Here is a 21,591-nt window from a genome sequence, read left to right as displayed (position 1 = left end):
GCTCATCAGGCTGGAAAAGGTTACAAAACCATCTCTAAAGAGTTTGGACTCCACCAATCCACAGTCAGACAGATTGTGTACAAATGGAGGAAATTCAAGACCATTGTTACCCTCCCCAGGAGTGGTCGACCATCAAAGATCACTCCAAGAGCGAGGCGTGTAATAGTCAGCCAGGTCACAAAAGAACCCAGGGGGGCACAACAGATCCCGAAAGCAAAGGTTCACATACTTTTGCCACTCACAGATATGTAATATTGGATCATTTTCCTCAATTCATAAATGACCAAGTATAATAATTTTGTGTCATTTGTTTAATCGGGTTCTCTTTATCTACTGATGTTTTAGGTCATATTTATGCAGAAATATAGAAAATTCTAAAGGGCTCACAAACTTTCAAGCACCACTGTACATCTTGGCCACTCCAAACTTCCTCATACAATACCACACCTCCTCTCTTGGGACCCTGTCATCTGTCATATGCTTTTTCTAAATCCAGAAACACACAATGTAACTCCTTCTGACTTCTCCATGAACATTCTCAAAGTAAACATTGCATCTGTGGTGTTCTTTTGTGGCATGAAACCATACTGCTGCTGGCTAATCATAACCTCTCCTCTTAACCTAGCTTCTATTACTCTTTCCCATATCTTCATGCTGTGGCTGATCAACGTTATACCTCTGCAGTTACTACAGCTCTACACAGCGCCTTTATTTTTGAAAATCGGTACCAGTGTGCTTCTTCTCCACTCAGGCATCCTCTTCCTTTCTAAGATTGTGTTAAACAATCTAGTTAAAAAACTCCACTGCCATCTCTCCTGAACACCTCCATGCCTCCACAGGTATGTCATCTGGACCAACCGCCTTTCTACTCTTCATACTCTTCATAGCTGCCCTCAATTCCTCCTTGCTAATCCTTCCTGAGTCACTACAGTAGATCAGTGTCACTTCAAATACATATAAAGATGATAAACTGACATATTTAAAAATTGTGCATTTTGTTGTTTTAGCGCAATAAACTTCATAGTTTCTACTCGCTACGCATCCATTAGAACTAACTTACCCATTTAGTGGCAGCCTGGAGTGAGTCTGGACACTAGTGGGGGCGGGGAAACCAGAGCTGCTGGCCAGGGTCACAAAGGGTGACTGTTGGAGCTAAAGGAAAGACAAAGTAAGAAAAACAGAAGGCAGATATTCTGCATACATTAACTGCACTTCAGTATTTATTGTCCAAATGTATTCAATAAAACATTACTAACTTGTGTTACATAAGGTGCTGGCACTACGGCGTAGCCCATATTACCACCCCCAGGAGCTGGCGCCAGTAAAGTGCCTGCAGGTAGGTTGGTGAAGTTGGGCTGGATCTGGGGAAGGGGAGTAGCAGGCATAATTAGGCGTTGCTGGGTCTGAGTGGTGGTCACTACCTGGGCTGCTGATGTCAAGGTCTTAGGCGCCACCTAAAGAAAAACATTCCAAAATCATGGCTTAACATTTTTATAGAAAATTGAACGAGACGCTTATTACAATACATATAAAATTACTGCGTCACCTGTTTCACTGTCTGTGCTGGAACAATTGGGACAGACATCCTTATTCCTCCTGTGTTGACCACCATAGGTTTAGCTGTAGGACAAGAACCCCGATCACAAGAGTTTCCACAGAGAAAATCCATATCTGCCTTTTTATTGCTTGTTCGGGCAGAATTTTAAAACCCAAAGCAACTACAAAATAATAACAATAAAGTACGTATATACTGGTGGAGCCACCATATTTAGAAGGACAAAAGCTGGTCTGGAGTGTTTCATGCATAAGTAACCTGGTCGAATGAAGCTGGTGCTGGGACCACTGGTCTGTCCTGTGCTGTTGCCTGTCGTGGCTGTGACCAGGCGAACATAATGGAACCTGCTGCCTGGCACCTGAATCTGCTGCACGTTTGACTGAGAGGTTAGGGGGATGATGGTCTTCAGCTGGGAGCTACCGATGCCTCTCACTGCCACAGACTGCACTGGTTTTATGTTCTGAGAAAGATTGTGTAAAAGAGGAAACAGAACAATGCATCAAACTGCATGCAAGAGTGAAGAAACATAATTTCTTATAGCTTTGAGATGAACTCTAACGTGAATACAGATAACACAACAGGTCTAATGTCCCAACTTTGGAGGACAATAGAGGAATTTAAATGTGCACATGTCCAAAATCTCTCCTTTGGCTTTACTTGTCTTAAAGTGAACAATACAGAATCATAGAAAGGGACATGAGAACAGTGCGATAAAATTTCAGCCCATTCCTAGTGTTGACCCTACAACTAGATGGAAATTTCCATGAGTTTCAAATGGGCGGCAAAAACTATTCATCCATCCATTCCATCCACTATCTGAACCGTTTATCTTGTCTCAGGGTCGTGGGGATGCTGGAGCCTATCCCAGCAGTCACTGGGTGGCAGGTGGAGACACCCTGGACAGGCCGCCAGGCCATCACACAGGACCGACCTACACACACACAAACCCACACATTCATAAATAGGGGCAATTTAGTACGGCCGATTCACCTGACCCACATGTCTTTGGACTGTGGGAGGAAACCGGAGCATCCGGAGGAAACCCACACAGACACTGGGAGAACACGCACACTCCACACAGAAAGGACCTGGGATGGCCTGGGGTTTGAACTCAGGAGCTTCTTGCTGTGAGGCAACTGTGCTAACCACTGGGCCACCGTGCCCATAATAATCAAATATGACAGGCACTATGTCCCCCTGGTGAAACTCCTCACTGTCAGGTGAAAATAAGAGGTTGGCGACTCCAAATGTATCAGAGGAGGCATGTGGTAGTCTACAGCCCTCCCCAGATCGGCAGAGGGGGTGGAGCAATGACTGGGAAGGCTCAGAGGAGTGGGGTCATTGGCCGGATACAATTGGGAAGGGAAAAAAAAACGGGGGGGGGAATCATATATGACTAAGAACTAGGCTTCATAGTTAATGTTCAGATTCAATATTTTAAGGTTTTTTTTTAATCCTCCATCATTTTTAATTATGTTTTAAAATACATTTTCAGCAACAATTTACATTAATGAATGGTATCAAATGAAGTCAGCTGAATATAGGTGCTAAAATTACACATGGTTCAAGTTTATAGACGACTAGAATACTCAAAATAAGCTTTCTCTATATTATTTGAAAAAGCAAATAATCTAAAGTTTCAGTCCTCCTTTGGAAATGATTTGTGACTGTTAACAATTAATGCCAGTTAATTTTTTTTGTTGCCCCAAAATTACCAAAGTGACATGTTAAAGGGCCAAACACTTTAAATATGTTTAAAAACAGCTTTTCCCTTCGGTAAAAAATATAAATTCCATGGCAATAACAATAAACCATGTTCTATCTCCACACTGCCTGCGATACCTGAGCTGTTGATTGGCTGGAGACCACCTTGGCTGGGGATGTCGATGTGGACTGCTGAACTGTAAGGATCTGTTGACCAAGGGCTACATTGACAGGTAGTCCCACTGACTTCTGTGGCGCGCCGGGAGTCTGGGAGGCCATTGATACTACAGTAAGCTGGTGCAGAAACAAAGAAAATACTTAAGAATAGTCATTACAAAATTGATTCACTGTAGAAAAGTGGCCCAATTTATCCCAAAGCCAACATGCTGCTTGATCAAAACTTGAGGCTATCTTATGTATTAACCCTATATATTAGAAAAACACATGAATTCCTTGATTCAATGTTAACTGATTAGCACAACTTACCTTGCTAGGAGATTTAAGCGGTGAGATAGCAATCTTTTTGGAGAGGCTCTGTATACTAGTGTTGAGGGGCTCAGATAGAGTAATGGTCCGTGGAGTCATCACTGGGGAGTTCTGGGTCACAACTCGTCCTTTGTTCAAATGGCAAAAAAAAAAAAAAAAATCAAGGTTAGATATTTAAGCATACAGCAGTCTTACTATCTGGTTTAAATAATAACCACTTTGGCCTTATTTCCTTGCATCACACCCAGGTGGGAACTACACATTGTTGGTGGTTGAGGAGAATTTCCCCCTTTCTCTGTGAAAAGCTTTGGGTGTCTAGATAAAGAGCTATATAAATAATCCATTATTATTATTATTAGCATTTTGCAAAGATTAGTGTCATCATCACTGGCAGTCACATGGGGTCGAGTATGACCATCCTCCCTCTGGGTCCTCAGGCGGGCGTAGATGCCGATCCTGGAGCCGCATAATGGGAGGACGCCTGCGCTTGACAGCTTTTTACGCGGAGTGGCTGATGAGCCTGCAGTCACAGTCCTTGGCAGGGGGTGGCCAGGGTCCACTGGCATGGAGAACCAAGACAATTGGGGACCACCCTCTGTTGCAGGCTTCATTCACCTTCACTGCCATTGTGACCTGGAGACATCTTCCGTCAGTTCCACCGTTAAGGTCTTTGTTGGTTCTTTGTTGGATTGCACTTTGTCTGGGACCTCCCCCTTGACCTGTCCACCTTGGGTGACCCTACCAGAAGCCAAGCTCCGGACGGCATAGCTCTTGGGATCATTGGTACACACAAGTTTCTCCACCACAGCAAAGTGGTGATCCAGGAGAGTGTACACTAATCAAATAAACATGTCAGAGGTAAAAATTGTCGATATGAATCAAATGAAGTTACCTGCAATGACAGGAGACACTGACGTCTGAGCAGTCAGCCCTTTGCTGTTAACTGTTTTAGTGATGATGAACTTGATTGGTGCAGCTGAGGAAACCTGTGTTTTCTTAGCAATCTGCAGAGACATTTTTCAACCATATTAATCAAAAACAAGTTGGATACACATTCCAAAATTTGCAGTTTTACTCATTTAGCAGATGCTTTTATCCAAAACAACTAAGAAGAGCAATTATTAGATACATTTTGTGTATTACCAACATATGATGCTAAATTGCTATCACGGTTATTGGGCCACAGCTAACATTTTGCTCCAGCATGAACCCTCTTTCTGTGTTAAAAATCTGCTGTTGAGATTTACAAGGACACAATGGGTATTTTGCATAAATTAGGAGAATAGAGTCAACATTTTTTGCACCTCAGCTTTAGTGCAACTGCATTTATAAGAATTACCCTGCAAAGCGCAAAATATTGGGAGATCATAAAAATCCACCCAAAATACGATTTATTAATACATTTAGTAATTATGACCGTGGTGAAATCTAACACCTCTGAAAAACATGTTTGAACTCTTTGCACTGCTGACATGGCGGCAATCATTGTGACTTGCAGAAGACATCAAAAGACACGAGGATAGGAGAATTTCCATCAGAAGAAAATTGTGCAAACTTGTCGCAGGTAAAGTCATAAGATTCTCTATTTACTGGAGGAAACTGAAGAAGATCTGGCGACACAAACCAAGAGCAGTCAGGCAATCCCAGCAATAAAACCCTTTACCACACTTCATTTATTTGCCTTTGGTTCCTCTCAACAAACTTCTTTGTCACAGTCAACATGGGCTACCAGCCACACTACAGAAAGCTTTTTTTTTTTTAATTTAGCCGAGTTTCGAACTGTAGTAGGGATAATTAAAGGGACACAAGCACAAAATGCGTTTAAATAATGCCCGGTCAAATTTATACTCAACAAAAATATAAAACAAAGCAATGAAACACTTCAAAGATTTGATTGATTAGAATTTAATAAATGAAAATCAGTCTACTTAAACAGATGCATTAGACACTTATCTATTGGTTTCATTAGCTTTCAGGATACAGATCATCATCGGCAGTCACTCTGGGTCGAGTATGACTGTCCTCCTTCTGGGTCCTTCTGGGTCTTCAGGTGGGCATAGAGGCTGATCCTGGAGTCGCATATTTTGGGGCAATGTGGGAAAGGGTGTAAAGAAGTGGTTGAGGATGTGGTTTGGGCCTTTCTGGTAACTCGCTCCTTTCTGAGTCCACGCTTGTTTTCTGCAGCATGGTGAAGGTCATGGTTGTAGCCCGCAGCACGCTCACAGACAGCCAGTCTCCATGCCTCCCAGTTTTTTGCTCCTGTTTCCCAGGTGTTAAGGTTGATGCCAAACCTTTTGATGTCGGCCTTGATGTTATCTTTATATCGGTTATTTTGTCCTCCTGGGGCACGGCGTCCTGTCACAAGCGGAAAGGAAAGGACTTGTGTCGGGAGGTGAGAGTCAGGCATGTGGAGGACATGGACAGTCTATCTCAGCTGATGTTGTGTGACGATGGCAGTTATAGTAGGCATGTTGGCCTCGAGGACACTGAAGCTGGTGCCCTTATCCTCCCAGCTGATCTTAAGGATCTTCCTGAGGCATCGCTGTTGGTATACCTTGAGTGCCTTTCAGGTGCCTGCTATATGTGGTCCATATTTTTGACTCATACAGTACGGTGGGCACTACCGCTTTATATACCAGAATTTTTGTTCTGCCCTGAAGGTCGCGGTTTTCAAAAACCCTTTTTCCCAATCTTGAGAAGGCCCGGCTGGCACAACTGAGATGATGGTGTATTTCAGTGTCAATGTTGGCTCTGGAGGAGAAAAAGCTACCAAGATATAGGAACTGTTCCACGTTTTCGAGTTTGGTGTTGTCTACACAAATGGACGGGGGCAGAACAGGCATATTACTGTTGGGTAGGGGTTAACAGAGGACATGGGTCTTTTTTCTGTTAATGGCCAGGCCAAGCTGCTTCTATCCTTTTGCAAAGGTGTCCAGTGTGCTCTGTAGTTCCTCTTCTACGAGGGACACTAAGGTGTTGTTATCAGCGTACTGCAGCTCATTGATGGATGTGGTGGTGGTTTTACTTTTATCCCTGAATCTGTTAATGTTCAGAAGATTCCCATGAGTTCTGTACGTGATTTTTGACTCCCTGAGGCAGACTAGGACTTGTGAGGTGGACGATGGTGGCAATGAAGACAGAGAACACGGTTGGGGCAACAACACAGCCTTGTTTAACTCCTGTGTGGACCTTTAACAACAACAACAATAACAACTTAGTTTTGTATAGCGCCTTTCAAGGAGCCCAAGGACGCTTTACACTAGATAACAAAAAAAGAAAAAAATTAAAACCAAGATTAAAGAAATACAGACAATAGGCCTTAGTAAAAAGGTAGGTTTTCAGGAGTCTTTTAAAACTGTCCAAAGAAGCAGTGTTGCAGTTCTGTGCTGGAACAGAGTTCCAAAGGGTGGGGGCTGCAACATTAAAAGCACTATCCCCAAAAAGTCCGCAGGCTGGTGTAAGCCTGTGTCTGCGGACCGCAGATTCTGGGACGGAATATAGGGATTGAGGAAGTTTGATAGCTACTTGGGGGTAAGGGTATGGAGGGATTTATAGGTGAGGAGGATTTTATAATAAATGCAGGAATTGACTGGGAGCCAGTGAAGATGGACAAGGGTGGGTGTGATGTGTTGCCAGGGCTTAGTGCGAGTGAGCACCATGGGAACCAAATTCTGCACATACTGAAGTCTGTCTAGGGATTTGCTAGGTACCCCAGACAGGACTCCATTGCATTAATCCAGACAGGAGGTGATGAAGGCATGGATGAGGGTCTCTGTCACGGAGTCTGAGAGTAATGGTCAGAGTCTGAAGATGTTTTTGAGATGAAAGAAAGCAGATTTGGCGAAGGATTTGATGTGTGACTGGAATGAGAGGGTGGAGTCCAGAATGACACCAAGGTCACGGACTTCCGGGGATGGGCAGATGGAGCAGCCATCCACGTCGAGGAGAAGATCTCCAACCTTCCGGAGCAGTGCCTTGGGTGCCACAACCATGAGCTCAGTCTTATTGCTATTTAGCTTGAGTAGATTTGATGACATCCAGATTCTTATTTGGTGGAGGCAGTTGACAAGGGATTGTGGGGGGCGCTGAGAGGATGGTCTAGTGCTGAGATAAAGCTGCATGTCAACAGCGTATCAATGGAAACTTAAACCGTGGTGGCGGATGATCTGACCATGGGGGAGCATGTAGATGGTAAAGATGCGGGTTCCAAGCACAGAGCCTTGTGGCACGCCTTGGTTGACTGGGGCTACAACGACAACTTAGTTTTGTAAAATGCCTAGGGTAGAGTGGGACTGGAGTCTCTTGCTGTCAATGTATGACTGGAACCAGGAGAGAGCTACACCAGTGAGGCATAGGTATTCAGATAAGCGGTTGAGGAGAATGGTGTGGGATACAGTGTCGAAGGCTGCAGAGAGGTCCAGGAGGACGAGAATACTGATGTGGCCGGAATCAGCAGAAATAAGGAGGTCACTGGTGATTTTGATAAGGGCAGTCTCTGTGCTGTGGTGTGCTCTGAAGTCAGATTGGAGGGGTTCATAGAGCTCATGGTTGGACACGTGCTCATTTGGGCAGCAACTGCTCTTTCCAGGATTTTACTGAAAAATGGAAGGTTGGAGATCGGCCAGTAGTTAGCGAGGTCATCTGGGTCCAGGCCTGGCTTTTTGAGGATGGGGTGACTGCAGCCATTTCCAAGCTGGAGGGTATCGTGCCAGATTCCAAACAGGACTTGGTTATGTCCACAATTATGGGGCACGGGATAGGTAAACATGCCTTGACCAGGAGAGTGGACATGGGGTCCAGGGAAGAAGTCAAAGCCTTGGCCATGGTGACCAACTTAGCAACTTGAAGAGCACCTACGGGGGAGAAGGAGGAGAGGCAGCACGTAGGTAGGCACGCAACGAGGGGAGCAACATCATACAACTGAGGTGCATGTGTGTGGGGGTGGGGGGGCAGGTACCAGAAGCTGCTAGTGGATAGAATCCACTTTGGCCTGGAAGAAGTCCAGGAACTTGGAGCAGAGGTCACGGGGCATTTGAAGGACGGGGGGCATCAAGGGGGCAAAGTAGTCGGTTGATGATGGAGAACAGCATTCAGGGGCGATTTTGCTCGTTGCCAATGATAGTGGAGTAGTAACGCATTTTGGCCTGGGAAAGAGCTTCTTTAAAGGTCTTCGTGTGGTCTTTAAAGGCCTCGAGGTGGACAGTGAGGCCAGTCCTTTTATAGAGCCTCTCCAGTTGACAACCAGTGGCCTTCATGATAAGGAGTTCGGCGATGAACCAGTGGGCAGGATGGGAGAAGGAGACAGACTGGGTTTTGCGGGGGAGCAAGACAGCCAAGGCTGAGGGATAAAGATACATTGTAGTGCGCTACCAGGCCATCCATCGTGGAGTTGGGGGGGATCTGAGGTTAGATTAGACACTATCATGTCGGTTAGGGCTGGTGCACTTACTGTCTTGATGTCCTTAACATGATGGTATGTTTTGTGTGCTGCCTGGGCAGGGGGACAGGAACAGTAAAGTGGATGGCATGATGGTCGGATACCGCAAGCTCAAGGTACTTCAAATGGAAGGGAGTTGTACCAGTACAGCACACCAGATCCAGAGTGTTATCTTTGGCATGTATGGGACCTTGAACATGCTGTGTGAAGTTAAAGCAGTCCAGTAATAACAGGATTTCAGTGACAAACGTACAGCTACTGGAGTACACATGTATACTGAACAGGAGTGTAGATGGAGACATACAGCAGACAGAGGTGAGTAGCTCAGATAGCTCAGACATGAAGGTAGTTGAGGCTTTAGGGGGGTGGTAAACAAGGACCACCTGAAGCTGTGTTGATCCAGCTAGGGTGAAGGCAACACACTCAAATTGAGTACTGGAAGTTCTTTAACAAGAATGTCAGCTCGATGTATAATAGCCAGCCCACCACCACAACTCATGGAGCGAGGTTTCTGTATGTACACATAGCCTGGGGGTGTACTTTGATTTAGTGTCACGAAGTCCTGCTGATTTTGCCATGTCTCAAGTTAGGAATAGAAAGTCAATCTTCCTGTCCATGATGATGTCATGGATGAGTAGTGCTTTATTGTTTAAGGAGCAAGTGTTCAGCAGCATGAACGTTGTATTGTTGTTCATAGATGCTGAGGCAGCTACTGAAGCTGGTAGCCAGCGACGAGGCACTCAGCCGTGGACCACAGCAACGGCACGGCAGTGAAGCCAAAACATGATGACAGGTCCAAAAGAGAGGTTGAGGATAGTCCTGAGAATAGTCCCGTCGAGATGTACCAGAGGGGATAATCCACAGTTTGTTGAGTACGCCAGTGGATCGCTAGCATGCTAGCAGGCTAACAGCTGGTCAGCAGAGTAGGTGAGTAAAAAGCTGCAGGTGTACAATGATCAACTGTTGGCAACACAAAAGCTAAAAATTGTTGGGATAAATAGGATGTGACACGCAGTATGTCCAAAGTTGACCGACACTTGACCGACACAGATTTAAAAAATTAGACATAGGGGTAAGAGACAGTTCTGATCCTGCAGGGGTATATTTGACATTGCATTTAGAAAATAGACCCAAGGAGACTATGGAGACTAAACACTAGTCTCATAAACGACCCTCAATGTCAAAATTGTATAAGGAAAGAACTCATAGATTATATGTCGTATAATAATAATGGGACAGAGTCCCCCAGTACACTGTGGGATGTGGCCAAGGCTGTTATTAGGGGTAAACGTATAATGTGGTCAGCGTGGAAGAAGAAGGAAAGAGAAACAGATTTAAGACTTGACTGCAAAACTAAAATCCTTGGAGAGCAGACATATGAAGTATAATGACACTGATATTTTAAATCAAATCCAGGACACAAAATAAACTCTAAATTCAAATTCAAATGTCTTTATTTCAAACACGCAAAGTAAAAGAAAAAAATGACCAAGCATAAATAAAAATCAAATGATAAAAATAAAACCAGAAGAATTCAACAAGAATTCTCAATAGAGAATCCAACAAAAATTATATGTTCGAAAAGGAGAAGGAGGAAGTTACTACTTATAATTTCCTGCTCCCTCTCTAATGCTCAATTAATAAACCTAAATAATAAACTTAGTTTTTTACACATCAGAGTATATTATTCTCACTATCTCACAATGACTCAATAAAAAAATAATAAAAGCAATAAAAAATAAAAATAAAACAAAAAGAAAAAAGAAAGAAAACACTCACAATGACTTCCAAGAAACAACAACAACAGAATCCACCATGGGTGTCACAGTCAACAGAGGAACAAAACCTCCTCCTCATCCTTGCACCTCTTTAAAAAAAAAATTTTTTGTTTTTGTTTTTTGCACCTCTTTTTAAATAGATTTAAACTTGTCCTTTCCTTGAGTTCTTCATCTAAACCATTCCACAAACCTACCCCATAATTTGAAATACACATACTTTTGCGAAGTGTTACTTGAAATTAAATTTTCCTCTTAAATTGTACCCCCCCTTCTCTATCTGAGAACAAATGTTGTATGTTGACAGGAAGTAGATTATATCTTGCTTTGTTCAACATTTGTGCAGTCTTTAATTTTACCAGGTCCATGAACTTCAAAGCCCGTCAATTTAAAAAGTTGTTAGTGTGTTCCCTATATTCTACATCGTTTACTATCCTTATTACTCTTCTTTGAAGCACACATAACGATTGTAGGTTGGTTTTGTAGGTGTTCCCCCATACCTCCTCACTGTACTTCAAATATGGCAATAGAAGTGAACAATACAGGATGAACAATGCTTTATGATCCAGAATGTATGTACCTTGCCTTTCCCAGAACTCCAATGCTCCTTGCTATTTTTGTTCTCACAAATCTTATATGAGGTTTCAAGCAGATTTTATGGTTAAGTATCACACTCAGAAATTTATTTTCACCTCGCCTGCCGCGCAATGACTGCTGGAATAGGCTCCAACATCCCCGCGACCCTGACAGCAGGATAAGCAGTTTGGATAATGGATGGATACTCTTTCAAAGTTAATAATGTTGATCATTACTTCTACTTGTTTGTCTATTTTACGACTTCCAAATAACTTATCTTTAGATTTGTTCAGATTTAATGATAGTTTGTTTCTGTCAAACCACATTTTTAACTTTCTTAATTTAAACTCTGATCAACTCCAAAAGCTCCTGTAAATTCTCCCCGGAACAAAAAATGGTTGTGTAATCCGCAAATAAAATGAATTTCAATAGACTTGATACCTTACATATGTCATTGATATAAAGCACAAATAATCTAGGGCTCGGCCCTGTGATGGCCTTGCGGCCTGTCCAAGGTGTCTCCCCGCCTGCCGCTCAGTGGCTACTGGAATAGGCTCCAGCATCCCTGCGACACTGAAAGCAGGATAAGCGGTTAAGACAATGGATGGATGGATAATCTAGGGCCTAATACTGACCCCTGTGGGACTCCACAAGTAATGTCCATGCATGTTGATATGTAGTCGCTTATCTGCACAAATATTTTTTTCCCCATATAACTTTTCAGCCAATTTAGCTCCACCCCTCTGATACCAAACCTTATCATTTTATTAAGTAATATTTCATGGTCAAACGTATCAAATGCTTTTTTTAAAAATCTATAAATACTCCCACTTCATATTTATTGTCATCAATACAACTAGTTATTTCTTCTATTAGCTCCATTAATGCCATAGATGTCGATCGGAACCCATACTGACTGTCTGACAACAAGTGATGTTTCTCAATAACATTATTAAACCTTGCAATATAGAAATTTTCCAAAATCTTAAAAGAACTGGGAAAGTAAGGACACAAGCCTGTAATTGGCAAAGAGATGTCTATCCCCAGCTTTATATATTGGGATAACTTTAGCAATTTTCATATTATGTGGAAATAATAATAAATAATATATATGAAAGCCAAATGGAAAAAGAGCTAAATTAATTAAGCAAATTTTTATGAAATTCGACCTAAATCTAATAAGTTGCTTGCATGGAGGATACATAAAAACAATTGGAAGAGATTTATACACAAAGTCAAAGACCCCCAGACTGATAAGATGCATCACAAATTGGAAGATATTCAAAACTCCTTTGAAACGTACTATAAGAACTTATATGCGCAACCCCTAGATTTACCTTCTGTAGGAACAGAGCAGAATAAAAAAAATGACCCAAGCGATAACAGAGGGAGAAATAAAGCTGTATCCAGATTGAAAGCAAATAAAATGACAGTAGCCGGTGACAGTCGCCATTATATAACGGGAAAGGCCATCCCTCATGTGCACAACGAAGTTTGCAATTTTCTCTCCAAACTCTTGGAGAATGTAGGCGCGGTTAGTTTCACAACAGACATCTGGAGCTCAGACGTGAGTCCAATGTCCTTGTTGAGTCTGACCGCGCATTGGATAGACTCGGATTTTACCTTTAAAGAAGCGGTGTTGCATGGCTGAGAGTTTCGTGGCTTACACACAGGGGATTCCATTATGGCAGCCCTTGAGGAAATGCTGCATGAATGAAAGATTAATAAAAACAAAGTGCATGTAGTTTTAAGGGATAATGCACAAAATATGAAGAAGGCTATGGATCAACTTGGCGTGACGAGTTTAGGATGCTTAGCACACACATTGCAGCTAATTATGCATGAGGGACTGTTGTCGCAGCACAGTGTAAGTGATGCACTGGCCAACGGGAGAAAAATAGTAGGCTACTTCAAACACTCGCCTCTTGCCTATTCACAGTTAGAGGACATCCAAGTAGAGCTAAATTTGCAGCCTAAGCATCGGCAGCAGGACGTCCAAACTAGGTGAAACAGCACCCAGTACTTGATTGAAAGCCTCATTGCACAAAAATGGGCACTGGTCTGCGTATATGGCTGAATACGACCTGCCAGCCACACTAACAGCAAACCAGTGGGGCCTATTGGAGAAGGCTTCAACAGTTCTGGTACCTTTTGAGGAGATGACAAAGGAGGTGAGTGCCTCCTCCGCATCTGTAGCTGATGTCATCCCCATTGTGTGTGTCCTGAAATGTGTTCTCAGGCTGACTAGGGGTTTAAGATAATGAAAAGTACCCTCCTTGACCGACACAGTGGCCGGGGAATGGGAGAAACCCCACATTAAACAGGCCTTGGTTAAGTGTAGTTATCTTAACTGAGCATTTGTCAAAGCCAGGAATGCCCAAGCAGTGCACCAGCCAATCAAAGACCGGAGAAGCCAACAGCTGCTTTAGCGTAAACCTGAGGTGATTCCGTATGTAGTGGGAGTATATGAAAAGTTGAGATGCGTATTTTCCTAACACCGCGTCTCAGTTGCTTTCAAACCTCAAAACACGCTGTGCCAGAAATTGGTCCACCCCAAGGATCCGGTCCCCCTCTGAATAATGGAACTGTACCACTGGTCTTTTTTTTAATGTCTGACCACACGAGTGTCGCAGTGCGACTGTTAAGTGTTTATAAGGCTTTCAGCTCTCCTGTGTCTGTCCGTCTGTTTCCATTGCTGTGTTATAATAAAACTTGACCCAATGTGAAAAAAGCAGCCATAAATAGTGAAATTCAAATTTTTGGGATTTTATTTGCTATTTCCATCAAGCTATTTTTATTTGAAATGACAGAATTCATATTAAAGCAATTGGATGGAAACACTGCTACTGTTACATGAAAATTCATGTAATATAAACGAACAAATGGACTAAGTCTTACCTGCATAGTCTTCAGCTGCTGGGCCTGCAAAGTGGACACCTGGCTTGCAGTGCAACCAACCACCGACTTCAGGTCTGATCTTCCCCCAATTGTCACCACCTTAATCTGAGGAGGCTGAGACTTGGTGTCTCCAGAGATTTGTCCTATGCCAGATTTACTGACTGTTTGGGGTAACTGAAGCACGATAGGTTGCCCTGACTTCCCTATTGGTGTAACCAGTAGTTTTTGCCCTTCGTGCTCTATAACTTGAGCTGAAGTTCCTGGGGAATTTGTTGCGTCATTGCCTTGAGATGATGCCACCTTGTTGAGAATGATCTGATGGTTTGCAGCTGAGATTGGAAAGGGAGCCGAGAGCTTTTGTAAGGCGCTGGTGGAGATACTTGTCCCTGTCAAGCTATCAGTAGTTTTAGTTGTGGCTGTGGAGGTGGCTAAGGATGATTTGAGTGTGAGAAGGGAAGACGATGCACTGGAGGGGGTTTCAGAAAGTTGGCTCCCAGAGCTAATACCACCGAGCATGAAGCCTCTTGTGGCGGAAGTGGTCAGGACCTGATTAGGCTGTAATGAACAAAGGCTCAAACTATCTTGAAGGATGGGTGTATCCGTTTCCATGGGAACTGGTGCATCCTCACTGGGCTCTGCCTTCACTACAGTGCCAACAGTTTGGGAAGAAGTGTCCTCCATCACTATGGCCTCAGTATCCATAATCTCATCAGGAAGGAGACTGTTGAGCTCTGGTGACACCACATCCATCCTTGTTAAGTCTCAGCTCTAAAAAAAACAGCTGAAAGAATAGAGCAAAATTAAAATTTTCACATTTGTCAATGTGCACTGTGCTTGAGAAAGACATTTTTAGGTATTTTACTATAATCTATCTTTAAAACAAATATACCAAATCTGCTTATCCAAGTAGAAGGTTACATAAAAGGCATTACAAAAATGGATCCAAAATAACAACAAACATTAAGTTAGAACTTGCAAACTAGCATGCTACCATGGACCTAACGTCACTTGATAAGCGTATGACATGGAGTAAATCCCACTTAATACAGACATTGTAGATTGCCAGACATATAGTTGTTATATTTCAAAACAAAACCCAGCACTCTAGATGAGAACAAAAAAAAGAGTATAATACAGTTTATCAGAACATCTCTGATAATAATAACTTTATATAGCATTTTTCTAAAACAAGGTTACAAAGTGCTTTACAAAGAAATAAAAATTCAATTCAATTAAATTTATTGTCATTAAAAACAATGTGCATGCACGTTAAAAACAAAATAAGGGACCAAACAAGTACTAGCCAAGCCCATGCCTGCTTAGCGTCTGTCATTCAGCAGAGCCAGGATGAGCTGTGTGATCACAAGAGATGTAAATTACAACAGATGTAGATGTAATTAAGTGGCAAAATACCACAGACAAACTGTCAGCATGTACGGAACAGTGATAAGTTAACTGGGCACACAACAGCACCGCAAGTACTAAACAAACTAGATAAACAATTTCACCTATGTTCAAGAATCATCTACAAGAGTACAGTTTCTTTATCTCAGCTGTGTCATATGTACATTTTACTTAGTCCAAAGGAATCTCACAAGTTATGCCTCACTGGCCGCACCAGTCATGTCATGCTGCAATCCAGACAACTCAGAAGTCAGGATTTTCTGACCTACTAGAAAAAGTACAATGGAATGCCACTAAAGTTGGAGTTCCTACTTGTAAACTTAGGGCAAACCCGTCTACCCGGGCTTCATGGAGAAGTAGTTGTCTGACGTCACACAACATGGCAGCACCCATGGAGGCACACAGTGTTTAAACGTTTATTTGGGAAGGGACAATGTACATTAATCAATATTCGAAACAAATGAAAATGTACCCGAGTTAGCTAATAGGCTAGATTCCATTGGCAGTCCCATTGCCTGCTGTTAGGATTTGCTGATGGGAAACCATCAACTTAGGCAACATAAAGTATATTTGCCTGTGTTCAATTACAATAGTAATAATCCATCCATCCATTACCCAAGCTGCTTATCCCGTTTAGGGCCGCGGGGATGCTGGCGCCTATCTCAGCAGTCGATGGGCGGCAGGCGGGGAGACACCTTGGACAGGTCGCCAGTCCATCACAGGGCAAAATGTATACATTTTATTTATCCAGCACTATCATATAGTAACACCTGTTTTGCATATAAATTGATGTCAAAATACGTCCAACGACGTTATTAAGTAGCTGGTTATGGTGGACAATCTGACGTGTGTCTTCATCAGCTCGACACAAATGAGTCCAGCGACCCACCGTGAACGGCATCCCATTGCACGTACCCAGGAATGATACGACTCCTACCGTACCACCAGTTCGAGGACACTGGAGAGAGAGGTGTTCTGAATCGCGCTGAAATCTGTATAAATCACTAGCTGGTCACAGTCTTAACCCAGAGAATAGAGGGAATAGAGAGCTGGCTGCGTTTCTATTTCAGGCCGGAGTTGGATTTCGAAAGATCCGCCATTTTTACCTCGTCATCAGCTCAGAGAGAACACCACTTAGCTCGGTTGCTAACCTTTAAATATGAGCAATAAACCGTACCCCCCACTGAACCCTAACAATGAGCTGAAAGTCGGCGACACAAATCACAAAGGGCATAAATGGAAGAAAATCGTAGATTTTAACACCCCCCCCTCCTCCCCTTCTGTCACTTTGCAAACGGACCCCCGACAATAAATATTTGGGGCCAACGCTGTGCTTTACTGAGGCTGCAGACCATCAATCTGGGGAAACGATGCACGTCTGTCAACATGGACGGGCAGCTTCAGCTACACTATGCCAACCACGGCTCATTTCTGCAAAAGGCAGCAAACAACATATTCCCCAAGACCGGGGGAAACGTCAGGTGTTTGCACGCAAAGCATAGCGCCGGACGCTAAGTTGCGGCGAAATGCCCCAGCCTCCCCCCCCCGCCCCCGCTATCGGTGTGGTGGGTTATATGGGGTGCAGCGGTCGTTTAACCGCAACCAAAACAATGGTAACGACAAACTGCCAGCGATACTGTGACTACAGCTGCCTATCAGCTTCATATTACAATAGCTAGGCTATCCTGTCAACTTTAACGGGGGGTGGTGGGGGTGGGGGGGTACGATTTCAAGCGCTGATGTTGATTAATAACTGTATCGCCCGAAAGACAAAAAAAAAACAACACCCCGACTACTTTGCGTTTCTGTTCCAGGGAATACCCTGATCCCTGTGGCCTTTTTCTGGTCTTGCTCGGCGACTGAACTAACGTTGTCATCATCGCCAGCACCGAGCCAGCCCAAGCGGGCTTGCACAGCAATGGCAAAGTTGCTGAGCTTGCTAACATTAGCTAGCTAGCTTAGCTAATATTGTCCAAATGTAAAACACGCACTGCCGTGTCTTCCGTTCCCACGCGGTGTGTTTATCTCGGGTTGTCAAACGCCGAAACGCGGGGTCGTCTTACCCGACTCGCAGCGACGGGGGACTGGCTCCAGAATAGAGATTGTTCAAAATACCGCGCCGAGCGCCATTCCACCCCGACATCTCATCGTGCTTTGACGCCTTCCTTAGGCTGGCGTCACCCCGGCGTCATCGCTCCTCTTCTTCGTGGCCTTTTCGCTGCAAGCCTTCTGTTTTGATTGGGCGGGCGGGCAAGCGCGGGCGTGAGAAACAGCGCGCTGCCGTCTCGTTCAGCGGACGCTTTCGGCCAACGCGACGCTCGTCTGAGAGTTCGTATAACACAAGCAAGGATCTTGGGTCAGGAGACGACAAAGCAAGTAAGTCCCAAAAAAGACTAGGTTCAAGTCCGACAAGACATAGGCAGTGCACAAAGGCAATGCAAAGGGGGCGTAGAGGGTTTTTGTTGTGTTTTTGTTTTTTTAAATCGTTTGATCCGCTGTGGCGACCCCTAACGGGAGCAGCCGAAAGTAGTAGTAGTAGTTTTGTTTTTTTAAATGAATACCATCAGGTGTGGAGGTGTTACTGAAAGAGCTGGGTCTTTAGCTATATATATATATATATATATATATATATATATACTCGTATATACATATTTATATATACACACATATACATATATACACATATATTTATACACATATATACATATTTATATATATATACACATACACATATATATTTATACACATATATACATATATTGTGGCAGGCACGTCGGGGTCACCAATGTGGCAGGAATGAGGAAAAACACAGGAGACCAAGGCGCGTTTGATGTTTATTCCTCAACTCCAAAAACCAACTGCAGCAGGAGCAACCCTGCACCGGCGAGCCCGGGACCGTAAACCACGCCCCCAGCCCTGCTGGGTGAGAGGCATAGCCCCTAGTGTCCGCCACAATATATATATATATATATATTGTAACCGGTTATTTTCTTGCCCGGTGCGGGATTCGATATGGGGTGCACTGCACCACAAGGCAACATCACTAACCGCTCGGCTAAAGGGTCAGTAGCGAATTCGGGGGGCAGTCCGGGAACCGTCGCCACAGCTGGGACGCGAACCCGTGTCTCCCACACCGCAAGCGACAACATTAACCAGTCGACTAAAGGGTCTGACCCGTTAGCCAAGGGCCAACGTGTCGATTTATCCATGCACGTTACACTACCCCCATCCTTCGGGAAGCACATCCCCGCGCTTAAGCATATCAGCTCCTTCATGACTCTGGGCGCATACGCTTCCGATGGCCTTACGGCGGTCTCACCATCCCACTTCTGACACCAATGTAGCGAGTTTGGGGGACAGTCCGGGAACCGTCGCCACAGCCGGGACGCAAGCATCTCTCCTCCACACATGTCCAAGCCATCTCAATCTTGCCTCTCTTGCTTTGTCTCCAAACTGTCCAACCTGAGCGGTCCCTCTAATATACTCGTCCCTAATCCTGTCCTCCTTCATCACTCCCAATGAAAATCTTAGCATCTTCACCTCTGCCACCTCCAGCTCCACCTCCTGTCTTTTCTGTGACGTTGTTGTCCTGTCTTGTTTCACAATGACATTTTACACTTGAAGTTCGACACAACATTTTCCCAGCAGAGTGCACACAGCTCGGTCTTTTCACCAAATAAATCTGAATTAATTTGTCCAGCACGGCTGAAAGAGGACACATTTAATTTCAACGTATGCAAGTACTGAGAAACGACAATAAGGGAATTATCTCATCTTGAATTTGTCGGTGCTAGTATGCTGTTTCTGCGCTTGTGTTTCGCAGCGCTTCCTCGGGTGTTGTCTCGGATTTGGAGCCTATTGTATTATAATGAGCATATATAATTTATCCATGATAAGAAACAATTGTCACAAGCTGTTATGTCACAAAAGGTGCATAGATGGTACTTCTTCTAATCCAAGCCCCTCGGGATTAAACATGCATAATGCACACCAAACCTCTTGGACATTTTATTATTATTATTATCATTATTGTAACTGGTAATTTTCTTGCCCGGTGCGGGATTCGATACGGGGTGTACTGCACCACAAGGCGACATCACTAACCGCTCGGCTAAAGGGTCAGAACCGTTAGCTAGGGGCTAACGTGTCTTATTAGTAGTTTACACCACGAAACAGGTTAAAACTGACTGGCGGTCCAAGGGTCCGCGGTGGTGTAGCGGTCTAAGCATCGGCTTTGTGTCGATGCAGTTGCCCACTGGGGACCAGGGTTCGCGCCCCGGTCTCGTCAGATCCGACCATGGCCGGATTCAATGAAGCAGCAATAATTGGCAGCGCTGTCTTCGGGAGGGAGTCGGCATGCGTGCGTGGGGGGGGCAGTGAGACTGAAGAGGTCACTTACATGAGTGATGAAACGTTTCTCCCAACAAACGTTGTGTCCAGATGAACTGATTCAACTTACTTTGATGAAGGGGTGAGCATATTTTTACAGATAGATTAGTATATCAAAGAAAGTTGAATCAGTTCATCTGGACACAATATTTTAAGAGAAACGTTTCGCCTGTATATCGTGAATCCTTGTGTACATATGTAAAGATTGGTGTGTTTTAGTGTTATTCTATATTAAGTACACTGAGAGAGCCACGAAACCAGAGTCCCATTCCATGGATGTGCAAAACTACATGTCCAATAAACACTGTCAAATAAATCCAACCATGTTGTATATACTGTACTGTACATTGTACGTACACTGGTACACTCTGTCATGTACATCTACCTCAGGCATGTATGTAAGTAACCTGCTAACATCTATTTCAGCATCGCTGATATATTCTTTGCACCATTGCACCTTATCACCTCTTTTTTCACCTGTGTAAGTCCATACTTGTGTATATATGTGAAGATTGTTGTGTTGTAGTGTTGTTATTCTATGTTGAGTACACTGAGAGAGCCACAAAACCGGAGTCAAATTCCATGTAGTGCAAACCTACATGGCCAGTAAACATGTGTCTAATTCAACTCAGATGTACTCCACTGTAACTCTAGTTAATGCTCATGGCAGTTTACATATGAAACCGATCATTGGTTTCGGTCGTTTTGCCACTGTATTGTTTGTAAGGGTGGGGATACCTGCAGTCACTGTATTGTTTATAAGGGTGGGATACCTGCAGTCAGTTGAGACGGACACGTTTCTCTCTCAATAAACGTTGGGTCCAGATGAACTGATTCAACTTTATCTGATTTTCTTACCTGGATTATTGAGCATGCATAAAGAAATAGGATAGTATAATTTCTATTTTTCTGTTCAATTGGCCTCATCATGAAATAAGTGTTGAAAAACAACCGGGAAAAATACTGACCGGGTTTGGTGCATAAATTGTCAAAATAGCTAGCTAGCTAGCCTATCCAATATGCCTATCTATCTATCTATCTATCTATCTATCTATCTATCTATCTATCTATCTATCTATCTATCTAGCTAGCTAGCTAGCTAGCTAGCTAGATAGATAGATAGATAGATAGATAGATAGATAGATAGATAGATAGATAGATAGATAGATAGGCATATTGGAACTGGTTTGTAAATGACATACACTGGAAGAAAGTCCCTCGCTGATGTGGACTCCATTCCTTGGAGTCCACATCAGCGAGGAACTTTCCTGGACATTAATCACACAGGCCCTTGTGAAAAAGGCCCAACAATACCTGCATTTCCTGAGGAGGCTGAGGAGCGCCCGTTTATCCCCAAAAATTCTCAC

At 43.6% G+C, this 21,591-nt stretch overlaps 1 protein-coding gene across 1 annotated transcript in view; it reads right to left on the bottom strand.

Annotated features, from left to right (window-relative positions):
* Positions 1 to 17,985, bottom strand: part of lin54 (lin-54 DREAM MuvB core complex component) — a 28,995-nt gene extending 11,010 nt beyond the window's left edge. The window contains exons 1-9 of the mRNA XM_056290752.1: positions 17,899 to 17,985; positions 14,432 to 15,212; positions 4,638 to 4,749; positions 3,746 to 3,873; positions 3,398 to 3,553; positions 1,814 to 2,015; positions 1,547 to 1,620; positions 1,257 to 1,454; positions 1,061 to 1,152 (exon numbers count right to left, since the gene is read on the bottom strand). Coding sequence (XP_056146727.1) covers positions 1,061 to 1,152; positions 1,257 to 1,454; positions 1,547 to 1,620; positions 1,814 to 2,015; positions 3,398 to 3,553; positions 3,746 to 3,873; positions 4,638 to 4,749; positions 14,432 to 15,181 — 1,712 coding nt within the window. The 5' untranslated portion in view covers positions 15,182 to 15,212; positions 17,899 to 17,985. The remainder of the gene's footprint in view (positions 1 to 1,060; positions 1,153 to 1,256; positions 1,455 to 1,546; positions 1,621 to 1,813; positions 2,016 to 3,397; positions 3,554 to 3,745; positions 3,874 to 4,637; positions 4,750 to 14,431; positions 15,213 to 17,898) is intronic.
* Positions 17,986 to 21,591: the final 3,606 nt, after the last annotated feature.

This window comes from Lampris incognitus, chromosome 12 (genome assembly GCF_029633865.1).
Source record: "Lampris incognitus isolate fLamInc1 chromosome 12, fLamInc1.hap2, whole genome shotgun sequence".
NCBI classification, from domain to species: domain Eukaryota; kingdom Metazoa; phylum Chordata; class Actinopteri; order Lampriformes; family Lampridae; genus Lampris; species Lampris incognitus.
The sequence above is the reverse complement of the archived record's forward strand: the minus strand, read 5'-3'. Positions and strand labels throughout refer to the sequence as shown.